Consider the following 25,225-nt stretch of genomic DNA (forward strand, 5'->3'; position numbering starts at 1 on the left):
TATAGTACCTGGGTATAGTACCTGGGTATAGTACCTGGGTATAGTACCTGTGTATAGTACCTGGGTATAGTACCTGGGTATAGTACCTGGGTATAGTACCTGTGTATAGTGCCTGTGTATAGTACCTGGGTATAGTACCTGGGTATAGTGCCTGTGTATAGTACCTGGGTATAGTACCTGGGTATAGTACCTGTGTATAGTACCTGGGTATAGTACCTGTGTATAGTACCTGTGTATAGTGCCTGTGTATAGTACCTGGGTATAGTGCCTGGGTATAGTACCTGGGTATAGTACCTGGGTATAGTACCTGTGTATAGTACCTGGGTATAGTGCCTGTGTATAGTGCCTGTGTATAGTGCCTGTGTATAGTACCTGGGTATAGTACCTGGGTATAGTACCTGGGTATAGTACCTGTGTATAGTGCCTGTGTATAGTACCTGGGTATAGTGCCTGTGTATAGTACCTGGGTATAGTACCTGGGTATAGTGCCTGTGTATAGTACCTGGGTATAGTACCTGGGTATAGTACCTGGGTATAGTACCTGTGTATAGTACCTGGGTATAGTGCCTGGGTATAGTACCTGGGTATAGTACCTGTGTATAGTGCCTGTGTATAGTGCCTGGGTATAGTGCCTGTGTATAGTGCCTGTGTATAGTGCCTGGGTATAGTACCTGTGTATAGTACCTGGGTATAGTGCCTGTGTATAGTGCCTGGGTATAGTACCTGTGTATAGTACCTGGGTATAGTACCTGGGTATAGTGCCTGTGTATAGTACCTGGGTATAGTACCTGGGTATAGTACCTGGGTATAGTACCTGTGTATAGTACCTGTGTATAGTACCTGGGTATAGTACCTGGGTATAGTACCTGTGTATAGTGCCTGTGTATAGTGCCTGGGTATAGTGCCTGTGTATAGTGCCTGGGTATAGTACCTGTGTATAGTGCCTGGGTATAGTGCCTGGGTATAGTGCCTGGGTATAGTACCTGTGTATAGTACCTGGGTATAGTGCCTGGGTATAGTGCCTGGGTATAGTGCCTGGGTATAGTACCTGTGTATAGTACCTGGGTATAGTGCCTGGGTATAGTACCTGGGTATAGTGCCTGGGTATAGTGCCTGGGTATAGTGCCTGGGTATAGTGCCTGGGTATAGTACCTGGGTATAGTACCTGGGTATAGTGCCTGTGTATAGTGCCTGGGTATAGTGCCTGTGTATAGTGCCTGGGTATAGTACCTGTGTATAGTGCCTGGGTATAGTACCTGGGTATAGTGCCTGGGTATAGTGCCTGGGTATAGTGCCTGTGTATAGTGCCTGGGTATAGTACCTGTGTATAGTGCCTGGGTATAGTACCTGGGTATAGTGCCTGGGTATAGTGCCTGGGTATAGTACCTGGGTATAGTACCTGGGTATAGTGCCTGTGTATAGTGCCTGGGTATAGTACCTGTGTATAGTGCCTGGGTATAGTACCTGGGTATAGTGCCTGGGTATAGTGCCTGGGTATAGTACCTGGGTATAGTACCTGGGTATAGTGCCTGGGTATAGTACCTGTGTATAGTACCTGGGTATAGTGCCTGGGTATAGTGCCTGGGTATAGTGCCTGGGTATAGTACCTGTGTATAGTACCTGGGTATAGTGCCTGGGTATAGTACCTGTGTATAGTGCCTGGGTATAGTGCCTGGGTATAGTGCCTGGGTATAGTGCCTGGGTATAGTGCCTGGGTATAGTACCTGGGTATAGTACCTGGGTATAGTGCCTGTGTATAGTGCCTGGGTATAGTGCCTGTGTATAGTGCCTGGGTATAGTACCTGTGTATAGTGCCTGGGTATAGTACCTGGGTATAGTGCCTGGGTATAGTGCCTGGGTATAGTGCCTGTGTATAGTGCCTGGGTATAGTACCTGTGTATAGTGCCTGGGTATAGTACCTGGGTATAGTGCCTGGGTATAGTGCCTGGGTATAGTACCTGGGTATAGTACCTGGGTATAGTGCCTGTGTATAGTGCCTGGGTATAGTACCTGTGTATAGTGCCTGGGTATAGTACCTGGGTATAGTGCCTGGGTATAGTGCCTGGGTATAGTACCTGGGTATAGTACCTGGGTATAGTGCCTGGGTATAGTGCCTGTGTATAGTACCTGTGTATAGTGCCTGGGTATAGTACCTGGGTATAGTGCCTGGGTATAGTACCTGGGTATAGTACCTGGGTATAGTGCCTGTGTATAGTGCCTGGGTATAGTGCCTGGGTATAGTACCTGTGTATAGTACCTGGGTATAGTACCTGGGTATAGTGCCTGGGTATAGTGCCTGGGTATAGTACCTGGGTATAGTGCCTGGGTATAGTGCCTGGGTATAGTGCCTGGGTATAGTGCCTGGGTATAGTACCTGTGGGATGAAAACTGCAGCAAAAGTTGAGAGTTGGTTCTTAGGTAAAGTTACAGCTTCTTCATTTCTGTTTCCAGTTTGCAAAATCTCCCGATCCCTGTGTGCATCTGTGCTCTGATTGGTCAATTTTACTGTCTGTCAAGGAAGCTGTGCTCTGATTGGAGAATCCACAAGAAGAAAGATCCAATCGGAGCACAGCAAAAACGGGCTTGAGGGGAAAATGCAGAAACGGAGTAAGGTTTTTGTTTTTTTGCTACTTTTCCAGGGGGGGGCAAGTGCCCCCTCTTGCCCCCTTCTGTGGACGCCCATGGCTGGAGCTGTTTTGCAAAGAAGAATGGGCAAGGATTTCAGTCTGTAGATGGGCAAAGCGGGTAGAGACATACCCTAAAAGACTGGCAGCTGTAATTGCAGCAAAAGGTGGTTCTACAAAGTATTGACTCGGGGGGCTGAATAATTACGCACACCCCACTTTGCAGTTATTTATTTGTAAAAAATGTTTGGAATCATGTATGATTTTGGTTCCACTTCTCACGTGTACACCACTTTGTATTGGTCTTTCACGTGGAATTCCAATAAAATTGATTCATGTTTGTGGCTGTAATGTGACAAAATGTGGAAAAGTTCAAGGGGGCCGAATACTTTTGCAAGCCACTGTATGTGAGCATATTTAAATTACAGAGTTCTAGTATGGCAAAATAAGAGGACAGGTCCATAAAATATGTAATACAGTGCCTATATCTCCCTTGCATCTCCTTCAAAGGTGACTGGAGTTAGGAAACATACTGTGTAATCTTGATGGTGCCTCTAAGACCTCTAAGATTAACTTTTCAGGAGCTGCCCAGAGCGCACTGAGCATGTGAGTGTCACTGACACTTTCCAAAATGGGGAACTCCTGTGACAAGTTTGAAGTCCTGGATCATTGCTGCTATTGAGATGCTGAAACTTTAGGCTGGTGCAGTAAGTTCGGTATATAAAATGTCATTTTTAGCCATATTCATTTTTAGGGTTCAGTTCCCTATTCAAGGTTGGGGGAAATGCTGAATTGTTGGTGGTATTATTTAGTGAATGGATGATAAGAGCCTCCAATGTGATTTGGCTATCCAGAAAAAGGTGAAGGAAGGAGGTGTTTGGAGGTAGAAATTTGTCAGCCCATAGTTTGTTGTCTAAATTGTGAGACCAGTCCAGTAATCTATTCAGTATGGCCGCCTTATAGTATTTATCTGGAAGCATAGTTCCACCTGATCTAATAAGGATTTGTTTGCTTAACCTGGGGAATTTATCTAGCCAAATGAACTTAGTTATGGATGCTTGGAATTTATTTAGCCAACTGTTTGGGTACTTAATAGGGAGAGCTTAAAAGAGATACAATAAACTAGGAAGTGTGTTCACCTTGTGCCCAAACCAATATAATGTACCAGTTTTCCATTTTTTAAGATAAACCTTGATTTTTTTTAAATAACTGAGCACAGTTTAGTATTCCTCATGTATCATAGTTAACTCAAGGCCGAGATATGTAATATTATTTGGCGCCACTTACACAGGAACTGAGATAGGCCTTGAACCATTTGTGATGGAAGTAAAATAATTTGAGAGTAGGATTTATTGTAGTTTATTTGAGAATCTCTTACTTTCCCAAACTGGTTTAGATTGGGCACTGATATACTGGAATTTGTTATAAAGAATAAGAATAGGACTATCAATGTGTTATGATTAATGTCTTTGTTGGGAGAGGATGACGTGCTATCCATTTAACTTGTTATGTACGTCTAGAAAGGGAAAGAGATTGGGATATCAAATAGATACTGTTTATGGGGTGGGAAAGAAAGAAAGAGGGGGGATAACTAACTGGGAAAGGATATGTATAGTCCTATGGATACAGTAATCCTACCGATAGAATTGTGTACTATAAAGGGGGAAGTGATAAATAGTGAACTTGGCCATTACAACCTTGGCCCAACTAACCACTTATTGTGTTTTCTAACCTTGATATCAAAGACCATTTTTCTAGGTTTGTGGATTAACTAAGATTTCTTTTTTTCTATTAACATGTTTGCTGATCAGCAGCCAAAAGGGACAAACAGTATAAACAGTGCAAAAAAGTGCCTAAAGCTGGTCACATACAGGCCATGTAGTGGGATATTTGAATGATTGCTCAGATATTAGTGTAATCTAGCTACAAATAAGGATGGCCATAGTGCACTGATCCATAGGTTTTGGACTGGTTAAGTAAATTTTGGGGTTCTTTAAAGTCCAAAACACATGAAATGATTTCATTGGTTTTACCATGTTTTGTTTTGGGCAATCACACTCTAGGGATCCCCCAGAATACTTAGCAGTGGCGTCCACTCTTGCCGTTTATTCATAAGTTGGTTGAACTATGTTTCCACTAACAGAATTGATATTGAACCCTTTTCTATCTATATAATTCCTTACCCTTGTTTATTTCCCATTTGTTTTTATCTCCATGGTTTGTTTTAATGTTTTCTTCTTTTTTTTTCATTATTTTATTAGGTAAGGAATGTATTCAGTGGGTGTCAGGGAAAAACACAAAGTGTACTTTATCATTTCCAGCATCTGCTGCTCTACAGATATTATTACCATGTGTAGCCTTTGTCCCACCTTGGAGAATTATGATGATGAAAGCTCAGTGAAATATATGTTCCAAAACTCAAAGAATCTAGTATCTTATTTTTTGGTAATTATCTACTGCTTTCCAGACATTAATTTCTGATTGTATTGAATTTCATTGTATATGAGTAGAACAACTTGGTAAAGACCTGGGAAGCATAGCGTGCACAGACTGAAAGGGGTTTAGCTCTTTCATTTTGGATACTGAAAGCTAGCATGTAGCAAAAAAGGGGGCATCATTTCACTTGTGGCTGGCTCCTTCATAAGTCTGTAGCTTAGGTAGGCTCTAATTATTAGTTAAGATATGTACTAAAGAGGCGGACACCTGCATAAAAATAATGGCTTTTTTAATGTACCAAGACTGTTACTTCTTTTATAATTATGATACCTACGAAGAATCCCACAAGTACTGCCCATGTAGAATGAGTCCCTTGAGCAATCCACTTGATATTTACAAATCATTATTGGTAGCATAGATTTCATTTGTCTATTGATACAATAGTTTGGCTTAAAACCAACGTGTCAGTGGGAGAAGCCACCTCTGTATATAGAAGAACTGCCTATGAAATGGAAACACTTCAGACCTATAGAGATAGGTTGCTAAAGGCTGATTTTAGGGCATGAACGCCAGAAACAATGTTAAGGTTTAGGGACAAATTATTGATGGCATATAGAAGGCCTTATGGGCCATGGGAATTATTAGGTTGCCCATCACAACTTTGATCATAATAGATTTTGTAGGTAAGAGCTTACCAGATTTGGCATTTGAATAAAGCCTGGAAACAGAACCCATGTGATGCCATTGTTGTGCATTGTTGCAGTGGTAAGTAGGTAAGGGAAAATAACTCCCCCTCCATTTTCAGTTGAACTTCTGCAGAAAAAGTGCATAAACACTATCTAAACTTCCAAAAATAAATATAAATGTATTTTTTTAACCAGGCATAGCCAATTTCACATATTGAAAGGAAACTATGATTTCCCCACCCCTTTAGGCTAATGCGACACCAGGCGTAGGGCTGATTTTTTCGGCAAGCGGAAAAACGCTTGCCGAAAATTCAGCCCTACGCCTGCTACTTGTGCCTGCACCCAAATGAATGGGATACGCGTTTTCTTGCGTATATCGGCTACATGTGCCTGCACCCGAGCGTATCCCATTCATTCGGGTGCAGGCACAAGTAGCAGGCGTAGGGCTGAATTTTCGGCAAGCGTTTATCCGCTTGCCGAAAAAATCAGCCCTACGCCTGGTGTGGCATCAGCCTTAGGCTCAAAGAGTGGGACTTGCAGTCCCTCTGCTTTCCAGAGAACCTGTATACCATACACTATGGAAAGCAGATGGACTTCAAGTCCCAGAATCCATTTCTTCACAATGAAACAAGGTGTGGGAAGGGTTATATTACACTGTAAGCTTAAGAAGGGTTTAAAAAAAATGTTTGTTTTTAATTTCTTTTATGAATATCATGGTTGCCTTTCAATCTGTGGAATCGGGTAGGTCTGTGTAAAAAATACATTTATATTTAAATCTGACAGTTCAGTTTTTATGCACCTTTTCTACATAAACCCAACTGAATGAGTTCATGTCAAAAAGGGGTTATATTTTCCCATGAACAAAGATTTCAGTGCGCTGGTCTGTTGAATGCTCAGTAGTGCTCCCCAAGGGGGAAGTACAGGAAATACCCCAAAATTAAGCCCTACAATACTGCTTGACCAAAAGCATAACTTTTTTTTCATTACATTTAAAACAATGAAAGACTCTTGGTAGGTTATCCTTATTGTGCCCAGCCACACATCATGCTAGGGTTAGTTTAATCAAGAGCCAATTAACCTGTCTGTATGAGTTTGGAGTTTGGAGAAAAGCGGAATACCCAAAGGAAACCCACACAGACACTGAGAGAACATACAAATTCCTGGCAGATGGATCAGACTCAGGATTGCTAACCACAGAGCCACTGTACTGCCTAAATATTGCATTTACTCTCATTCTGTTACTAATATATCTTCATAAAAGTATTTTAGATTCCCAGTGCATTGAGTGCTTAGTATTAAATCATATCATATTAAATCATTATCATTATGGCCCTTTAATCTGTTGTCTTAGACAGTAAATTCATAGATGGAACATAACAGATCAAACATTTCTTTGAGCGGGAGAGTCATATTTTTGGATGTATATTCTGCGCTTTGCAAATCACTTACATTCCTGTTCATATTTAATTTCCCGTTTCTGTCGTCGGAAATCTGATTTCATTGTCTTGTTCAAGTTCACTTTCGATGTTTCGTGCTTTAATGGGAAATCTACTTGCAGACATATGCCGGGGTTCACTGCAGAGTCAGTGTGCTTGTGGCTTGCACAGATAAGTGGGTGAAGCTGGAGAGGAATCATATAGACATTGATGAAATTATCAGCAGAGGATTATGTTCATTTTAATTGGTTTTATTTGGAACTTAGAAGAAAGGCTAAGGAAAATTGGAGAGTGATTAAACACCATATGGTAAAAATTATATTTCCTAGTCTTCTGCTTTGTTGTTTTAATATAATAAATTGAATTCGTTTGTATGAGGAAGTTACTGTTTTGAAGCAATGTAGCAGCGTACAAGTTGCATTATAAACAACCCTCTTTGCACTCTTACTTCTGAGCTGCTGTCTCATCTTTATGCCTTTTCTTTTATTTCCAACCATTAATGTACATGTAAAATATAAATCACTAACGTATCCTTACATGGTGGAACCTCCAAGCCACTAGAGCAGACAAAACCTTTATAGGTTATACTGTTAATTATAGACGTCAGCTCTGTGTGGTTTATTTAATTGCAAAGGCTACAATGCATGTCTTGATAATTCTATAGTGAATAATGTACCCCTGTTGTAAAATATAATTATAATATAGGTTGCCGACCATATAAATCCTGAGGCTGAGTGCTTGTATACAGGGCATATCCTCATATTTTACTACAGGGGGCGCATTATTTATTATAATACAGCAGTTTCTGTGAGCCATGTAACAGAAATGACATCACAAATAACTGATGACATCAACAAGCACTGTTTATAAGGATAGAACTTACAGGATATTTTTGGCAAATCCACACTACAATTTTGCCATGCCTTTCGTTTTGGCAGAACAAGTTTTTTGCACTGGATAAGAATGAAAATGTCAATATTAAAAGTTCTGTAAGACAAAAAGTTCCACTAGCACACCCTTACCTCCTCCAATATTAGACCCGAGAGCTTAGAGAGTCAGCACTTTCACAGGAATCCAGCAAAAAATTGACAGGCACAACAAGTGTGATGCAAGTGGGCTTAGCCCCTGCGTGTGTATTCAAAGTACAGCAGCAACATACCCCTTCATCAGGCTTAGCCCCACTTACATCACTCTCGTTGTGCCGGCAATTATTTGCTTTTTATTTCACGGGAAGAAAAACTTGCAGAAAAAAATGCCTTTCCATTAACTTCAATACAATATCTGGAATTAGTTGCAATGTAGCTATTTCACATTTTTTTTGCACTATCCAAGACCTGGATTAAAGACTGTCTGTTTGAGATACTCTAGATTCTAGAACCTCTAGCTTAATGAAAGTATTTCAGAATGATCATTCAAACTGATTTGCAATATACATTAATTCTCTATTTTCAGTGGTTTCAGTTAACAGTTTTCAGGTAACAGTTTTACGCAGCTAATATCAGGCTTTTGTTCAGCAGCTCTCTTTGAAAGTTAGAAAGTTGGCAACCCTAGGGTTAACTGACGCTATAGAAAGTGCAAAAAAAGTGCATGGTTATGGTCACTACCTTCGAAGGATGCTTTTAAGATGAAAGCCTGCTAATAGCAGCCTAAACAGGTACTATCCAAGTATCAACTAAAAATGGAAAATGAATGTAAATTGCAAAAGTGTTCACAGTACCTTTGCATAAATTATTTGGGTTTAGATTCCCTATAAATTTCTAACAGAGACATCTTTTTCAAGAGATGAGAGGGTTTGTGTTTCAGATTGGGAGCCTAAAAAGCAAAAGGTAAGGGACAGAACTCTTCTAAGGTTTGATTTCTAGGACAGGCAAGATCTAGGGAAAATCCATCAAAGTGAATGCTGTTGTGTCAGGCTTCTTACCTAGAACTTAATTAGTGGTTAGGGACACAAAGCAAGAAGGACAAGTTTGATGGGTTCATTAATATGACAGTCGAAATCATACAGACATGGGGTGCCAGATGGTGGAAAGACAGCCAGAAATCTATGTCAGAAATAAAGGAAGTAAAACAAATGGCTAATAAATGATAAGTGCTTTAATTAGGGTGGTGGAAGAGTTAGTGATGTAGCCCATGAGTTGGTAAATGTTTCCATAGAGTCTTTAAAAATGACTTTATTGTTTTCGAGTAATTTATTGGTCCAGATGATAATGAAACACACAATCACAGGTGTGAAAAAGTAATTGCCCCTTAAGGGGGTAATTAGAATGAGCTTTTACAATCAGGTTAGGTGCCAAATATTGGCTAATGGTTTAAGTGAGCAGATTGGCTGCCACTAATGTGCAGTACCTGAAGGAAATGCTTTGAAACTTTACTGAAGGCTTATCTGGATTCAACATTTTCTCCTGCTAGTGTTTATATATTTGGTACAACATGAATTAAATTTCTACTTTCACTTTCATTATAAAACACAAATATTAAGGTATGTTAACATATATGGGTTATAAGGAAAAAGGTATGTATCTGTTTATATAGTGTGCGCTGCTCCCTCCGCTTTCCATCCCTGTATTCATCACTAAGGGGTAGGTTTACCAAAATGTCAGATCAGCTCGCCGCAGAATAATTTGCCCACTTTCTTTCATTCCTATGGGATTTTTAGAAGCTTATTTATCAAATAGTTACTTTTACCCATTGAAAAATTTACCTTTAAAGATCCCATAGGAATGAATAGAAAGTGGGTGAATTTTTCTATGGCGAGCTCTAATCTTACATTTTCATAAATCTGCCCCTAAGCCTAGAAAAAGCCAAACACAAGTAATTGCTAGAAGCTGAACATGCCACTTTAGTCTCATCTTGGATTTATAAAATTGCCTCTTTGCAACATATCCTGTGTTTCAGTCACTGAATAACTATTGTTAATCTACTTGAAAATCTCAAACAAATACCATGTGTTATGGGGGGGAAACGGCCCTATACAAACCATGTGTTGAAGAAGGTCCGGGCTGAGTTTTCTGCAGCTAAAAATATGTTTGCCGTTCATTCTGTGGTGCTTCAAACAGAAAAGCCCAAGCTTAGAATTCCAAGTTTAAAGAGGGGTTTTTTGTTTTATTCTTACATGTTGAATATATTAAAGATGTACTTTTTTTTTATATTCCTGTAGCCGCATTTCAAGATAAAGTACAATATACTGGTTGCATGTGTGTATTACTCTAAAAGAATATGGCTGAAAAATGGTGAATTAAATGGGGATGAATGTTATTCTATGGAATCAGTGCTTATCCTGGCAAAATTATTGGGGTGTAGGAACTTCATTAGCTATATGGCCAACCATGACTCTTTGATTATCAAAATATAGCTGTGTATACAATAAACATATCATTTCAATACATTTCTTGTTCTTTTTATGAAACAGGAAGTCATTGCCTACTACTCCCAATATTCCCTAGATGAGCGAATGCGAAGTCACATGGCACTCGACTGGATAATGAAGGAAGAAGAGGCGCCAGGGATCATATCTCAAGAGCTTCAGCTGGCTCTGCGGGAACTCGAGGAATCCAGGAAAGCAGGGCGAGAGCTGCGGTTCTACAAAGAAAAGAAGGAAATCTTGGGCTTAGCCCTTAGCCATATCTATGGTGACTGCATTACATCCTCCAGAATCCCTGATCAAATGGACCTTACGTTAAATGGTTATCACTAGTAAATGTGTTTCTTTCATATAAGGCTGGAGGAACAGAGACTAGAAACGTGTTCTGCAAATGCTTATCCATAAGGCCACCCAGCTTAAACAATAAGGGATCACTTTTAGACATTTCTCTTTGAACTATACATTTCAAAGCATGTTCTGTTTAGCTAACAAATGCTTTATAGCTCTGCAGCGTAAACTTGAATACAAAAAAAAATTCAAACTTTGGCATTTAGAGCCAATTCTTTTCTGCTAGGATAAGGCAGATAAGTGTCTCCGCTTGTCTTTTTATTTATTTATATGTAGCGTACCTTCTGATTAAACAAGGAATAATGCAGATGTGGCCGTTTATTTACATGACGATCATGGGAGGCTTCTGCCAGTGAAGCACGTCAGTTTGATGGAGCAAGGCTTTACCATATTGCCTTCATCTTGGATAGTGTAATAAGAGAAGGGTTCTACATCTGCCCAATAGATTTCCACAGGAAAATATTCCAGATTCATTTAGTAGCACTGACGACTGGTGTTAGATATATATTTAATGTATTAACTCACAGCTGAAAACATCATTTTTAAAAGACAATTCAATTAGTATATTAACATTTTTTATTTAGTTATGGCAGATGCACCAGCTGGTGACTGAATACGGTGCCCTTACGGCTCTTCTTTTGTGTTTTTAAGACCATATCATGTTAATGAAATTGTCTTAGGGGGCAGATTTATCAAAGTTCAAGATTTTTTTTCATGATTCAAGGTTTTTTGCTCTAAAAAAACTCGAATTCCAATTATGGTTCAAAAACTCAAATGTCTGGTATTTATTAAATGCAAAAAACCCAAAAACTCAAATGCAAAAATTTGCCATCTAAAAGCTTGCGAGTTTCTATAGAAGTCAATGGGAGTTGTCCTAAGCAATATCAAGCGGTATTTTTAATTTGAGATATTCAAGTTTTCAGATTTTTTTTGAGTTTGTAAACTCAAAAATTCGAGGTATTCCAGTTTTTTTATTCTGACGCGTTTAAGCGAGCATTCAATATGCAAGTTTATTCATTTAGAAAACAAATTCTAATTCACAAACTCTTAAGGGCCTTGTCCAAAAAATAAAATCTTGCCTCCACATTTATCCAATGTTTAGGCAGCAGGTTGGAGGCTTGGAGTGAAATTTAGCAATTTTCTAATGTTTTCTGATGTTCCTATAGCAAAAAAATAATTGGGATTAAACTCAACTGAATGTTTGTGCAAGCTGGCTTGTTTTTGCTCCATTGCTGGCATTAGAAAAACCTTGATCACATTAGTTTATGGGAAAATAAGAAAAGGCATTGTTCCATTTATTTTTTTTTTCCATCTATAAATTTCAAGAATATTAGAAAACTTCATTTCCAAAAAATTTTAGGCTGGGATTTTATATTGCTACAGTCTCATTGTTTAATAAAGAGACTTCTTAAGGTATGAACTTTCCGAGCATGAACAGGTTCTAAACACGACCCAGGCTTTGAGAGTTAAAGTGTGAGATTATAACTGAGGGTCAGCAGTCATTGTGTGATTTTGGTGTATCTAAATAACATTATATCAAAATACAAAATAATAAGCTGTTTTGCCTAGCAACAGTACGGTACATATTGATTACACATATTGGCTCATGAAAACCAAAACCATGTGTAGCTACCAGGAATGGATAAAAGTCATATAAGAGTGTACAGGGTACTTAATTAGAATGGTTTTGTTATACACCCTAAAAACACCCAGCATTTCACTCCCTCCCACAATACACCCCAGAACAACTTGACACCTCCCTCTTTCACATTTACTAAATGCATCAACAGCTTTCCTTACCATCGGCTACATATGCAAGCCTAAAGTGTGTGAATATTTTGTAAAAATAAGACTAGCTTGCAGATTCACAATCAGATTGTCAGCTCTCAGGGGCAGGAACCTCTTAGTCTGGTCTAGATAAGCTTGCTGCACTTACTGTATTTTTTGCACTTCCTGTTAGATCATTTGTTAGGCCTGACACATATAGTTGGTATTACAGGAATAACAACGTCCATGTTTCCATGTATCCATGTGTATGTTCTCTTTCTTTTATTACTAAGTTACCCTTTTTCACTTCTTATTGATATACAGAAAGTACATGTGATTGTTAAAATCTAAAACATTATACTAATAAAATATTTTTTTAGAAACACTTTTTGCATTTCTTCAGTTCTTGGGTGAAAAATATAGCAAAGCCAAATAAAAAGTAATATACTTTTTGTAATTCAAGGCTATTTATGTTTGATCTCATCTATGTAGTAATATGAAGAGAAAAAAAAACAAAACGTGAATTGATAAGCCAACTCCCAGATTTTATCAGGGTCCCATCTGAAAAAAAATGTAGAAAATCCCCCACTAAGACTCGTTCTGCACTGACTCCTGTGTCAGGTTATGTGCCACACTTGTCCATGTCCCTCTCTAGTGCAAAGTGCTGCAGTGTAGCTGGGAGATGGAACGGGTTATCATGTAAAAGCCACTCAGTCCTTGTTCCCTATGCATATACAATAACCTTTTTAAAATGTCAGTGTCTTTTTACAAAGTCACTAGACGCCACTGAATGTTGAATATACAGTAAATATCCTTTTTCAATAATAGTTTTGAAGGGCAAGTATACCTTCACACTTTGTAGCATAATTGTGCACAGTAACATATAAGCTATAGAACTATGGTACCTCTCATTGCAGCCTATATACAGTAACTGTGATATCCCCCTTTGGCTAGCCACACCACTATTAGTCCCCTGTACTGGTAGATCACGTCTCTTGTGGCCCTTGTAATGACATTATAAACCCATAGGAGTTTTTGATCAGGCTGCAGTGAGACAGAGTGGCTGCTAATACAAGGCTAAAGGAATGTAAAATCATCATAGATGCTGGTACAAATAAAGCAAGTATATATTTGACTTTTAATATTGTCATTTTATCGTGGCCCTTTGTGTTGTATATGCAACAGGATGCTTTGTGACTTACCCCAATATGACCCCCAAAAAAGACACGATCATTTCTGATGATCGCAAATGCCACAAAAATGCTTACGAAAAAATTGTATTAGTCACTATAATATCGTATTGGAGATCTGAAAGTAATGAAATTTTCATATCCGAATGATTGCAAACGGCGGGAAAACCTTCCTGACTTTGAACCTTCTGTGCATGATTTTGGAAGCCTCCCATAGGACTCAATGGCACTCTGCAGCTCCAACCTGGCCCAAGGAAAGTCTCCCATAGGACTCAATGGCACTCTGCAGCTCCAACCTGGCCCAAGGAAAGTCTCCCATAGGGCTCAATGGCACACTGCAGCTCCAACCCGGCCCAAGGAAAGTCTCCCATAGGGCTCAATGGCACACTGCAGCTCCAACCCGGCCCAAGGAAAGTCTCCCATAGGGCTCAATGGCACCCTGCAGCTCCAACCCGGCCCAAGGAAAGTCTCCCATAGGGCTCAATGGCACTCTGCAGCTCCAACCCGGCCCAAGGAAAGTCTCCCATAGGGCTCAATGGCACTCTGCAGCTCCAACCCGGCCCAAGGAAAGTCTCCCATAGGGCTCAATGGCACTCTGCAGCTCCAACCCGGCCCAAGGAAAGTCTCCCATAGGGCTCAATGGCACTCTGCAGCTCCAACCTGGCCCAAGGAAAGTCTCCCATAGGGCTCAATGGCACTCTGCAGCTCCAACCTGGCCCAAGGAAAGTCTCCCATAGGGCTCAATGGCACTCTGCAGCTCCAACCTGGCCCAAGGAAAGTCTCCCATAGGGCTCAATGGCACTCTGCAGCTCCAACCTGGCCCAAGGAAAGTCTCCCATAGGGCTCATTGGCACTCTGCAGCTCCAACCTGGCCCAAGGAAAGTCTCCCATAGGGCTCAATGGCACTCTGCAGCTCCAACCTGGCCCAAGGAAAGTCTCCCATAGGGCTCAATGGCACTCTGCAGCTCCAACCTGGCCCAAGGAAAGTCACGATACCGAAGCTTGAATGAATCCAAAACTTTCGTACTTGTTGCGACAATGCGATTTTGTCGCATAGTTTTTGACACACAGTACGAAAAAGTTGCGCAAATTCTTTTTTTGTATTCGGAAGCGATCGTACTCTGATAAATGGGCCCCCTAGTTTGACCGGGAGCAGTAACCCATAGCAACCAATAAGACATTTACTTTTAAACAGGTGACCAGAAAATGCTACCCACTGATTGGTTGCTATAGTTTTCTGCTCCCGGTCAAACTTAGTGTCGTTTATTACATAACCTCATTAGCGACTGCAATAAGGGAAAAATGGTGTGTGTCATACTTCACTGTGCTGGACCAATAGCACCCCTGGGATTTAGACAACCAGCTTGCTATTGCTTGCACTGTTAGAGCAATGGCCCACAGGGCAATTAGTTCCCTGCAGTAATCTTGTCTACTAATCTCCCTGAAATGCATTTCCCCAGCAATAAAGGCATACTCGTCACTTTGTTTCTGAAGTCACCCGCGGTTACAGAGGTATAATCTCGGCAACTAATTGCCCCATGGGCCATCAGCCTTAAAGCCTACACTACCAATATTTTTTACTCATTTTTCTTGCTAATATTTATACAGGTATGGGATCCCTTATCTGGAAATCCATTAATCAGAAAGCTCCGAATTACGGAAAGCTTGTCTCCCATAGACTACATTTTAATCAAATAATTCAGAATTTTAAAACTGATTTCCTTTTTTTCTGTAGTAATAAAACAGTACCTTGTAATTGATCCTTATTGAATGCAAAACAATCCTATTGGCTTTAATTAATATTTAATTGATTTTTTAGTAGACTTAAGGTATGGAGATCCAAATTACAGAAAGACCTCTTATTCGGAATACCCTTGGTCCTGAGCATTCTGGATAATGGGTCCTATACCTGTATAACATTAATCATTAGAAAATGCTGCCTATTTTTACCTGTTTCTCATAAGTTTTTAATTTTCCTGGGTTTTTATCCTTTAATGTTTCCATTTGTTAGATTTCTAAGCTTTTCTATTTCCATGATAGGAAAAATAATCTAGGCTGGAACAGAATTCTATTCTGATGTGTGCTTGCTCCACCAACTGAGGGGTTTCTCGCTTCCTTCACTCACACAAATGTGTTATTTATTTGAAGAGTGTGCTGGAGAGAACCTCACCAAATCCACTGCTCTGTATCCTTAGATATGAATTGTACTCAATCTGGAATTAATTTTCAGTTATTTATGCATGAAAATGGTTTATCATTAGTCATACTAAAATGTGAGAAGCTTCCAGTAAGTGCAGTTGCTCAATGGCGGCCTTCCATGGAATTTTATAAGGTAGCTGATAAAATTGTCATTGGCATGTAAAGCTAATTTATTTTCAAGTGGAATTAATGTAAAGCTGCCAGTTCCAATGCACTCTGCTGAGCAAGGATTAAAATGTCCAAAAAATCTTCAACAAAGAAGGACTTTTATCAGTAATAGAAGCTGACAGGCTGACATTGCTCACCAGATAAGTTAAATGAAATCAAGTACAAATATATCTTGACATAGACAAGGCAGTTTAAGTATTGGACCAAAATATCTGCCTTTAATTATGTGAACTGGTAAAAAAACCGGACATGGATATAGCCGAGATATCTACATATTGGGTTGCACAGAGTAATATCAGTATTCAGTATCATTCTATAACATACAGTATAATTCTAGAACATACAGTATCATTCAGTGCAGACTTATGGAGCTCCCTTATCTACTGAAAGGGGTAACTGTGCAATTATCAGGGTGAAAGGGACACTTTAGTTATAAAGAGGCTGGTCACATTCTTCCTTATCTCCCATAGGCCTCCTTGAGGTGTGGGTTGACCAGCAACCTTCTGGACCCTAGGGTTTACCCTTTGGTCAAGCGGGTTAGGGTTGAAATTTGGGCACCCAGTGTGGGTTCAGGTTGGGTGCAAGTCAGACTGAGGAATTACACTCTGCTCCCAAAGTTTTCCTGTCTTGGAACCTAAGGCACAAGCAGAAGTAGCGTTCAGAGCAAAAAGACATGGGTACGGGTTGGGTGCAGATCCTACAATGGCAATATTTTGCTGGTTAAAGTATTGCAGGTTAGGGTTAGGTGTGGGTTAAAGTATTGCAGGTTAGGGTTAGGTGTGGGTTAAAGTATTGCAGGTTAGGGTCAGGTGTGGGTTAAACTATTGCAGGTTAGGGTCTGGTGTGGGTTAAAGTATTGTAGGTTAGGGTCTGGTGTGGGTTAAAGTATTGCAGGTTAGGGTCTGGTGTGGGTTAAGGTTTTACGGGTTAGGGTTTGGTGCGGGTTGAGTTTCTCCTGACCCGGGTATTACTACTCCTTGACTGGTGCAGCGTTGACTTAACAGTAGAGGACATTTGCCTACCATGACTGAACGTAATAGCACACATAACCCCTAGTGCACAATGACAAATGACAAGCCCAGTATGGGATTGAAGAGCCACAGTTACAAACTATAATTAGTACAAACATCTTAGAATTTATGAGTTGACAATGACTTTAGGAATGACTACATTAACCTGAAGCCACATCGCATTATGAGTTACCTGACCATGCCAGTTACCAACCCAGGCAGACCGCGCAGGAAAATAAAGATAGGCAACCAGACTGGTCTCCTTTCAAGACCCATGCTCATGGAGTAATAGCAGTATTGGGGAGCTCAACTCTCTGTTAACTTACCCAAACGGGTATCAGGTGCAAATACTGGAAGAACCTCACCTTGCATGGGGGTCAATATCCAACAGCAAATTAATCCAGTAGCACACTTTTTGCAAGCCGTGTAAAAAAGTTTTTATTTGCCCAAGTACATACAAAAAACAAGAGCAACGTTTCGGGACCCTTTCTCAAGCTAATGGTGCACTATTTAGTGTTCAACTTATAAAGGTTGTGAAATGGGTGGGGATAGAGAAAACCTCCCCTACTCCAGTGATAGCATGGTTAATTACAACAATTTAACCCCGTATGTGCATACTGACAACCAATACTTGAAAATTCTTATATATAGAAAAGTGTTAAGAAATATACATTTAGTCCACATATGTGCATAATTCAAATCATTGTGTCAGATATTAACATAGTGTATAGCTGGAACACTCATCTCTAAAACGTATAGAGGACTAGTTCAGCATATCATACTCAGTACCTCCCTGAGACTCATTGTAGTATGCTGGAATAATCTCCCACTCACAGTGTATCCAGTGTTATCCAGTTAGTAACTCATGCTCATGGAGTGACTTAACAATCTAACTGTTGGCTATTAGTCCTATCAACCTTAGGCCTCCATACCATAGTTACATAGTTCAGTTGGGTTGAAAAAAGACCAAGTTCAACCTTTCCAAATGAACCCCAGTGCACATATATAAGCACACTCCTACCGACCTATCTATACACTCACATATATAAACTATATATACCAATATCTATACTAATTGTAGATTTTAGAATCACAGTAGCCTTGGATATTATTCACACAAGCTGTGTCAGAAAGACAATAAACAGAAACAAAAACTTTACCGCCAGATAATCTGTATCTTCAAGAAAGATTAAAAAAAAGGGGGGGGGAGGCTGCCCCCTGCCATGTACTGCCCTGACTTCCAGTTCCTGTCTATGTTACCCCCCCCCCCCATCCTGCTGCACAATATTGCATCCCCCTGCTAGCCCCATCATGGCACCTGCTCCCTGTTACCAATCCAGGAGTCTCTGTATAATCCCTTTATATCTAGTTACCTGTGTCTAGCTGATGTGCCACTTTAATGACGTATAGAAGAAAATATTTATGGCAAAGAGGGCTTTTGGGGTTTTTTTCTTTGCTGTTCTTCTTTCATCTGACCCTACTTTCCCCAGTACCCCCAAACCATCAAGCCAATAACTTGGCTACTAGACTAGACCAGGGGATAATCAGGCTACAGATGGCTTGTGAAGGAGATCAGGAAGGAACTGAATGTGAAAAACCAAGCAAGGTGTTGTCCAAAACATTAGAGCAATACATTATTATTACTGCTAAACTAAAATAATTCCAGGAAGAATACTCCAGGTGCAAGTAGTACATCTATTCCATTTGTGTTATTGTAATAATTAGGAACATTTTGTCAGCAGGTTTTTTTCCAAAATTTCTAAGGCCAAATGTATAAACCCAAGGGGCTTTATGATTTAGGAGAAATGTGCAAAAGAGGTTTTCAAAAAACTTTAAGCTGGAAGTGTTGTAGCTCACACCATGCTGTGTTATTTATAGTGTTTGCAGCATAGTATCTGCATGATGGAAGCTTTTCTCCCCATTTATTTATGCTGCTATGGACAGGAGAGGTGGATTAGGTACTGTGAAAGCATTACTGAAGTTTTACAGCAGTGGTTCCTATCACACATACTTTTTGATTAATGGACAAGCAGGAGCGTAGGGAATGTTATCCATATGTGCATCTCTAATCTAAGTCTCCTAGCAAGGCAAGCAGATGGGATGATGAGGCATTGGCTGTGACAGTGTCAAGGAGATCGATGCCAATGTTCAAAAATCAAAATGAAATCTTCAGTTAGTGTAATGAATTGGTCTGATTGGCAAGTACTTCGTTTAGTGGACCCAGGTTAATACATGAAAATAGAAACACAGCAAAGACACAGGATTAGGTATTTGCTGGGGTCATTTACAAGTGCAGTGTGCAAAGTGCAATTCTGAGTGCAAGTTGTCATATTTTTTTTTTACCAACAATGCTGCATTTTCCCCTATAATTTCCCCCATAAGAAGGAGATGTGTCTGAAACAATTTTGTCCGATGCATTAAAACTAGCACGACTGCACTTGCTCACCGTGAATCAACCACAGTAGCACTGAAAACCTTTCTAGTCAGGGTTTTGTCCTTTCTGTCTCTCACCATCAAAACTACATTTGTGTGTGATTGTTTTAGGTGCAATTGTGCTGCGCCTATTGACACAGGCCACTGTGGGAACCCTTTGAGGTGGCGGGACTCAATAGACACATTTGTAGAAAATTTGGAACAGGAGTTTGAATAAAGGCAGTGGTTCAACTATTAGGAAGACTGTGGAGCGGATTTTGACTCAAGTCCTTTTAATGAACGGAAAAACTTTGTCCAAAACTGTGCCAAAAGTTGCACAACCATAACTGCAACTGTACGATTCCTACTGTGTTTCTCCTGTATCGCCTTCATACATACCCTTGGTCAGTGGGCAGGAAGTGGTTGTTCTTCACTTCCTGCCCAAAACCTTGAGCCATTTGACTCTAAGCACTCCTTTCTAGTCAATCACCTCTTATCATCCTCTGCCAGTGGGTCTGCGTCCTGCCTCCACATGCTGAACATGACAACAAGTATCCAAGGAGAATAACAAATCATGATGGAGACTTAAGAAAGAGGCATGTGTGCTCAATGGCCACTGGACCCAACAATGTTTGCTACTCAGTGGACATTTCTTGAGTGGAAGGAGAGGGGGTTAAATATAGAGATAGACCCATGAAAGGAGTGTAGCTATTTTTGTAAGAGAGACTTCAACCCACAGTTGATGTTTGAAAAACCCCTGCTTTCTTTCTTTTTTTCTCTATATTCCTTCTGAACACTTTAGGACACATCTATCTGTACTGAAGCTGCACATCACTACTCCCAAACACAAACTGCTGCTTATTTTACAGTAACAAGTCTTATACAGGTATGGGACCTGATATCCAGAATACTTGGGACCTGGGGTTTTCCGGATAAAGGATCTTTCCGTAATTTGGATCTCCATAACTAAAGTCTGCTAAAATTTAAATATTGAATAAACCCAATAGGATAGTTTTGCCCCCAATAAGGGGTAATTATATCTTAGTTGGGATCAAGTACAAGGTACTGTTTTATTATTACACAGAAAAAGAACAGAAAGAAAACTTAGAATTATTTGCTTATAATGGAGTCTATGGGAGATGTCCTTTCCGTAATTTGGAACTTTTTGGATAATGGGTCTCTGGATAAGGGATCCCATATCTGTACTTTGTTATTCATTTAATGTTATTACTAATCAATATTAACCAATATTTAATATCTCATTCCGTCTACTCACAACTGACATTTATCTTTGCCACTGATCCTCTCCTCACTGTCAGTACAGTTGTTTATTATCATTCCCTTCCCCCTGTATTCTACTTTCAGATCTAACCCAGCTGTCAAACTATTGTCCCACACAGCAGACCAAATTATTTTAGCCTTTTTAGTGCCCCATGCCCTTCTGCCTGTACAAGCCATGTTATACACATGTTGTTTAAAAATATGAAAATGTAAAAAAAAAAAAATTCTGTGCTGCTTGCACTTTGGGTTGTGAGTACATCACTCAGTTTACATGTTCAGTTCTCTGCAGATATGATTTATTGCTATACGAATCTCTATTTGTTGCAATAAAAACGTGCAATAAAAACGTGCTTTTAGGGCACTCAAGTTAGCTGGGACAGTGGAAACTTTCATCAGGTACAAGGAAGCAAATAAAGCATGCAAAAAAGCTATCAGGCAAGCTAAAATAGAGATGGAAAGGGATATTGCAGCTAGGAGTAAAAAGAATCCAAAATTATTTTTTAATTATGTGAATAGTAAAAAAATGAAGCAAGAAGGGGTGGGAACTTTATTATCACGGGGGGGTACGTTGGTTGATGAAAACGGGGAAAAAGCTGAAATTTTGAACTCTTATTTTTCATCTGTCTATACATCTGAGGAGCCAGATAATGAAGGCTTCCCTTGTAATATGCCCAGTTCTAGTAATTTAGCTACGGACGCATGGGTCACTCGGGAGGAAATTCAAAAGAGACTTGAACATGTAAAGGTAAACAAAGGTCCAGGGCCGGATGGGATTCATCCCAGGGTATTAAATGAGCTGAGCGCTGTGATTGCCAAGCCTCTTCACTTAATTTTTCAGGATTCATTGAGGTTTGGCATGGTGCCAAGAGACTGGCGGATTGCTAATGTGGTGCCGTTATTTAAAAAGGGATCCCGTTCTCAGCCTGAAAACTATAGGCCTGTTAGTCTGACATCAGTAGTAGGAAAACTTTTGGAAGGGGTAATAAGGGATAGGGTACTTGAATACATTGCAGTTCACAATACTATTAGTTTGTGCCAGCATAGTTTTATGCGTAACCTTGATGCTGGAATGGCAGTTGATGTCATCTACTTGGACTTTGCTAAAGCGTTTGATACAGTACCTCACAGAAGGTTAATGATCAAATTAAGGAATATTGGCCTAGAACATAATATTTGTAATTGGATAGAGAACTGGCTGAAGGATAGAGTACAAAGAGTGGTTGTAAATGGAACATTTTCTAATTGGGCCAGTTTGGTTAGTGGAGTACCGCAGGGGTCAGTCCTTGGGCCTTTGCTGTTTAACTTGTTTATTAATGACCTGGAGGTGGGCATAGACAGTACTGTGTCTATTTTTGCTGATGACACTAAATTGTGCAAAACTATAAGTTCCATGCAGGATGCTGCCGCTTTGCAGAGCGATTTGACAAAATTAGATAACTGGGCAGCAAACTGGAAAATGAGGTTCAATGTTGATAAGTGCAAAGTTATGCACTTTGGTAGAAATAATATAAACGCAAACTATCTACTGAATGGTAGTGTGTTGGGGGTATCCTTAATGGAGAAGGATCTAGGGGTTTTTGTAGATCACAAGTTGTCTAATTCCAGGCAGTGTCATTCTGTGGCTACTAAAGCAAATAAAGTGCTGTCTTGTATAAAAAAGGGCATTGACTCAAGGGATGAGAACATAATTTTGCCCCTTTATAGGTCCCTGGTAAGGCCTCACCTTGAGTATGCAGTGCAGTTTTGGGCTCCAGTCCTTAAGAAGGATATTAATGAGCTGGAGAGAGTGCAGAGACGTGCAACTAAACTGGTTAAGGGGATGGAAGATTTAAACTATGAGGTGAGACTGTCAGGGTTGGGGTTGTTTTCTCTGGAAAAGAGGCGCTTGAGAGGGGACATGATTACTCTGTACAAGTACATTAGAGGGGATTATAGGCAGTTGGGGGATGTTCTTTTTTCCCATAAAAACAATCAACGCACCAGAGGTCACCCCTTTAGATTAGAGGAAAGGAGCTTCCATTTGAAGCAGCGTAGGGGGTTTTTCACGGTGAGGGCAGTGAGGTTGTGGAATGCCCTTCCTAGTGATGTGGTAATGGCAGATTCTGTTAATGCCTTTAAGAGGGGCCTGGATGAGTTCTTGATCAATCAGAATATCCAAGGCTATTGTGATACTAATATCTACAGTTAGTACTAGTGGTTGTATTTATAGTTTATGTATGTGAGTGTATAGATTGGTAGGTGTGGGTTAGGTGTGCTGGGTTTACTTGGATGGGTTGAACTTGATGGACAATGGTCTTTTTTCAACCCTATGTAACTATGTAACTATGTAACTATGTAATAAGCTTGTATCAATTATAGCAGGTTCCTTAATGTTATCTTTAAATATCTGAAAAATCACAGAATTCAGTTTTTTAAGCAAATGTTATTCTTTGAATATATCATCCATATCGATATGCCCAGGAAATGTTTAAAACTCACATTTAAAAATTGCTGTGTGTTTGTAGTAAACACATAAATGTAATTTATGGCCAAATTTAAGATTTTAGAGATGTAGAAAGAGGAACGTGAATAAAATGTACTTCTGTTCTATGTTATTTGTTCTATTATTTTACAGAAAAGTTTCTCCCTAAATGTATTTCTGTATGTGTGTGAGTGGGTACATGGCAGAACACACCTGCATCTTGGAAAACATGTATGTACATGTATGACATGAAAGCAGTGACCATATAGTATTAGATGCATACAAGTCTACTACCGTATGTACTGCACCGCTGAGCATTTAATGATTGATTCTATTATATTATAATTATTATTTATTATTATTAATCCTGGATTTGACCTTGTCCATTATGTTACAGGGTCATTATGAAGTTCCTAAAAATATTTTGTATGTGCATTTGTGTATATGGCAGAACACACAGGTTTCTTGAATAATAGTATGTATTGTTACACTGTACATATGGAGGTGCTGCATTTAAAGGGGGTGTATGCTGGGCAGCCAGTTACACAGGGGGAGCTGTGTAATTGGCATTAAGTCAAGGGCTCTGTTGTACTGAGTAGTTCTACAGTTTTACACTGTGGTGAGCACCATAAACCCCATGGGCACAAGTGCTTCTTGGTTGGGCCTTAAGGGACATATTTTGTACCATGTTGTAGCACTTGTGACCTTGGGATTAGTAAGTGCAGAGTCGGACTGGTCCACCAGGACACCAGGAAAAATCCTGGGAGGCCCTGCCACCCACCCTCAAGCTAGCCACCCACCCCAAGCTAGCCACCTGCCCCCAAGTTAGCCACCCGCCCCAAGCTAGCCACCCACCCCAAGCTAGCCACCTGCCCCCAAGTTAGCCACCCGCCCCAAGCTAGCCACCCACCCCAAGCTAGCCACCCGCCCCAAGCTAGCCACCCACCCCAAGCTAGCCACCTGCCCCCAAGCTAGCCACCCGCCCCAAGCTAGCCGCCCACCCCCAAGCTAGCCACCCACCCCCAAGCTAGCCACCCGCCCCAAGCTAGCCACCCGCCCCCAAGCTAGCCACCCGCCCCAGGCTAGCCACCCGCCCCAAGCTAGCCACCTGCCCCCAAGCTAGCCACCTGCCCCCAAGCTAGCCACCCACCCCCAAGCTAGCCACCCGCCCCCAAGCTAGCCACCCACCCCAAGTTAGCCACCCGCCCCAAGCTAGCCACTCGCCCCAAGTTAGCCACCCGCCCCAAGTTAGCCACCCGCCCCAAGCTAGCCACCCGCCCCAAGCTAGCCACCCGCCCCCAAGCTAGCCACCCGCCCCCAAACTAGCCACCCGCCCCAAGCTAGCCACCCGCCCCCAAGCTAGCCACCCGCCCCCAAGCTAGCCACCAGTGCACAATTACGGCTTGATAGAAACACATGGCTATCTTTCATGGGAGGATCTTTTCCATAACTTTGTGAACATGTGACATGTGAACACTCCCTGGCAGTTTTAACTTGCAGATAAAGACCTGCTTCTAAAAAGATTCTTTAAATGTCCTCCCCCTTATAAAGAAAACATATGCTATATATTGCTTCATTAATTTATTAAAGAGGTTGTTTACCTTTGAATTAACTTTTAGTATTACATAGAATGAAATTTTCTGAAACAATTTGCAACTGGTTGTCATTTTTTACTATTTGTGGTTTTTGATTAGCAGCTCCACAGTTTGGAATTTCAGAGCTCTCTGGTTGCTAGGGTCTGAATTACCTTAGCATTAGAGAGTAGAATAGAGGATTTGCAAAAAAAAATATTAAAAATAATATAATAAAATTGTAGCCTTGCAGACATATGAGCTGCCGGGATCAA

The 25,225-nt window shown here is 40.4% G+C and overlaps 1 protein-coding gene across 1 annotated transcript in view; it reads left to right on the plus strand.

Annotated features, from left to right (window-relative positions):
- The window catches only part of lix1 (limb and CNS expressed 1), an 87,481-nt gene extending 76,417 nt beyond the window's left edge, over window positions 1-11,064 (plus strand). Inside the window, exon 6 of the mRNA XM_002933433.5 lies at window positions 10,592-11,064. Coding sequence (XP_002933479.1) covers window positions 10,592-10,876 — 285 coding nt within the window. The 3' untranslated portion in view covers window positions 10,877-11,064. The remainder of the gene's footprint in view (window positions 1-10,591) is intronic.
- Window positions 11,065-25,225: the final 14,161 nt, after the last annotated feature.

This window comes from Xenopus tropicalis, chromosome 1 (genome assembly GCF_000004195.4).
Source record: "Xenopus tropicalis strain Nigerian chromosome 1, UCB_Xtro_10.0, whole genome shotgun sequence".
Classification (NCBI taxonomy): Eukaryota; Metazoa; Chordata; class Amphibia; order Anura; family Pipidae; genus Xenopus; species Xenopus tropicalis.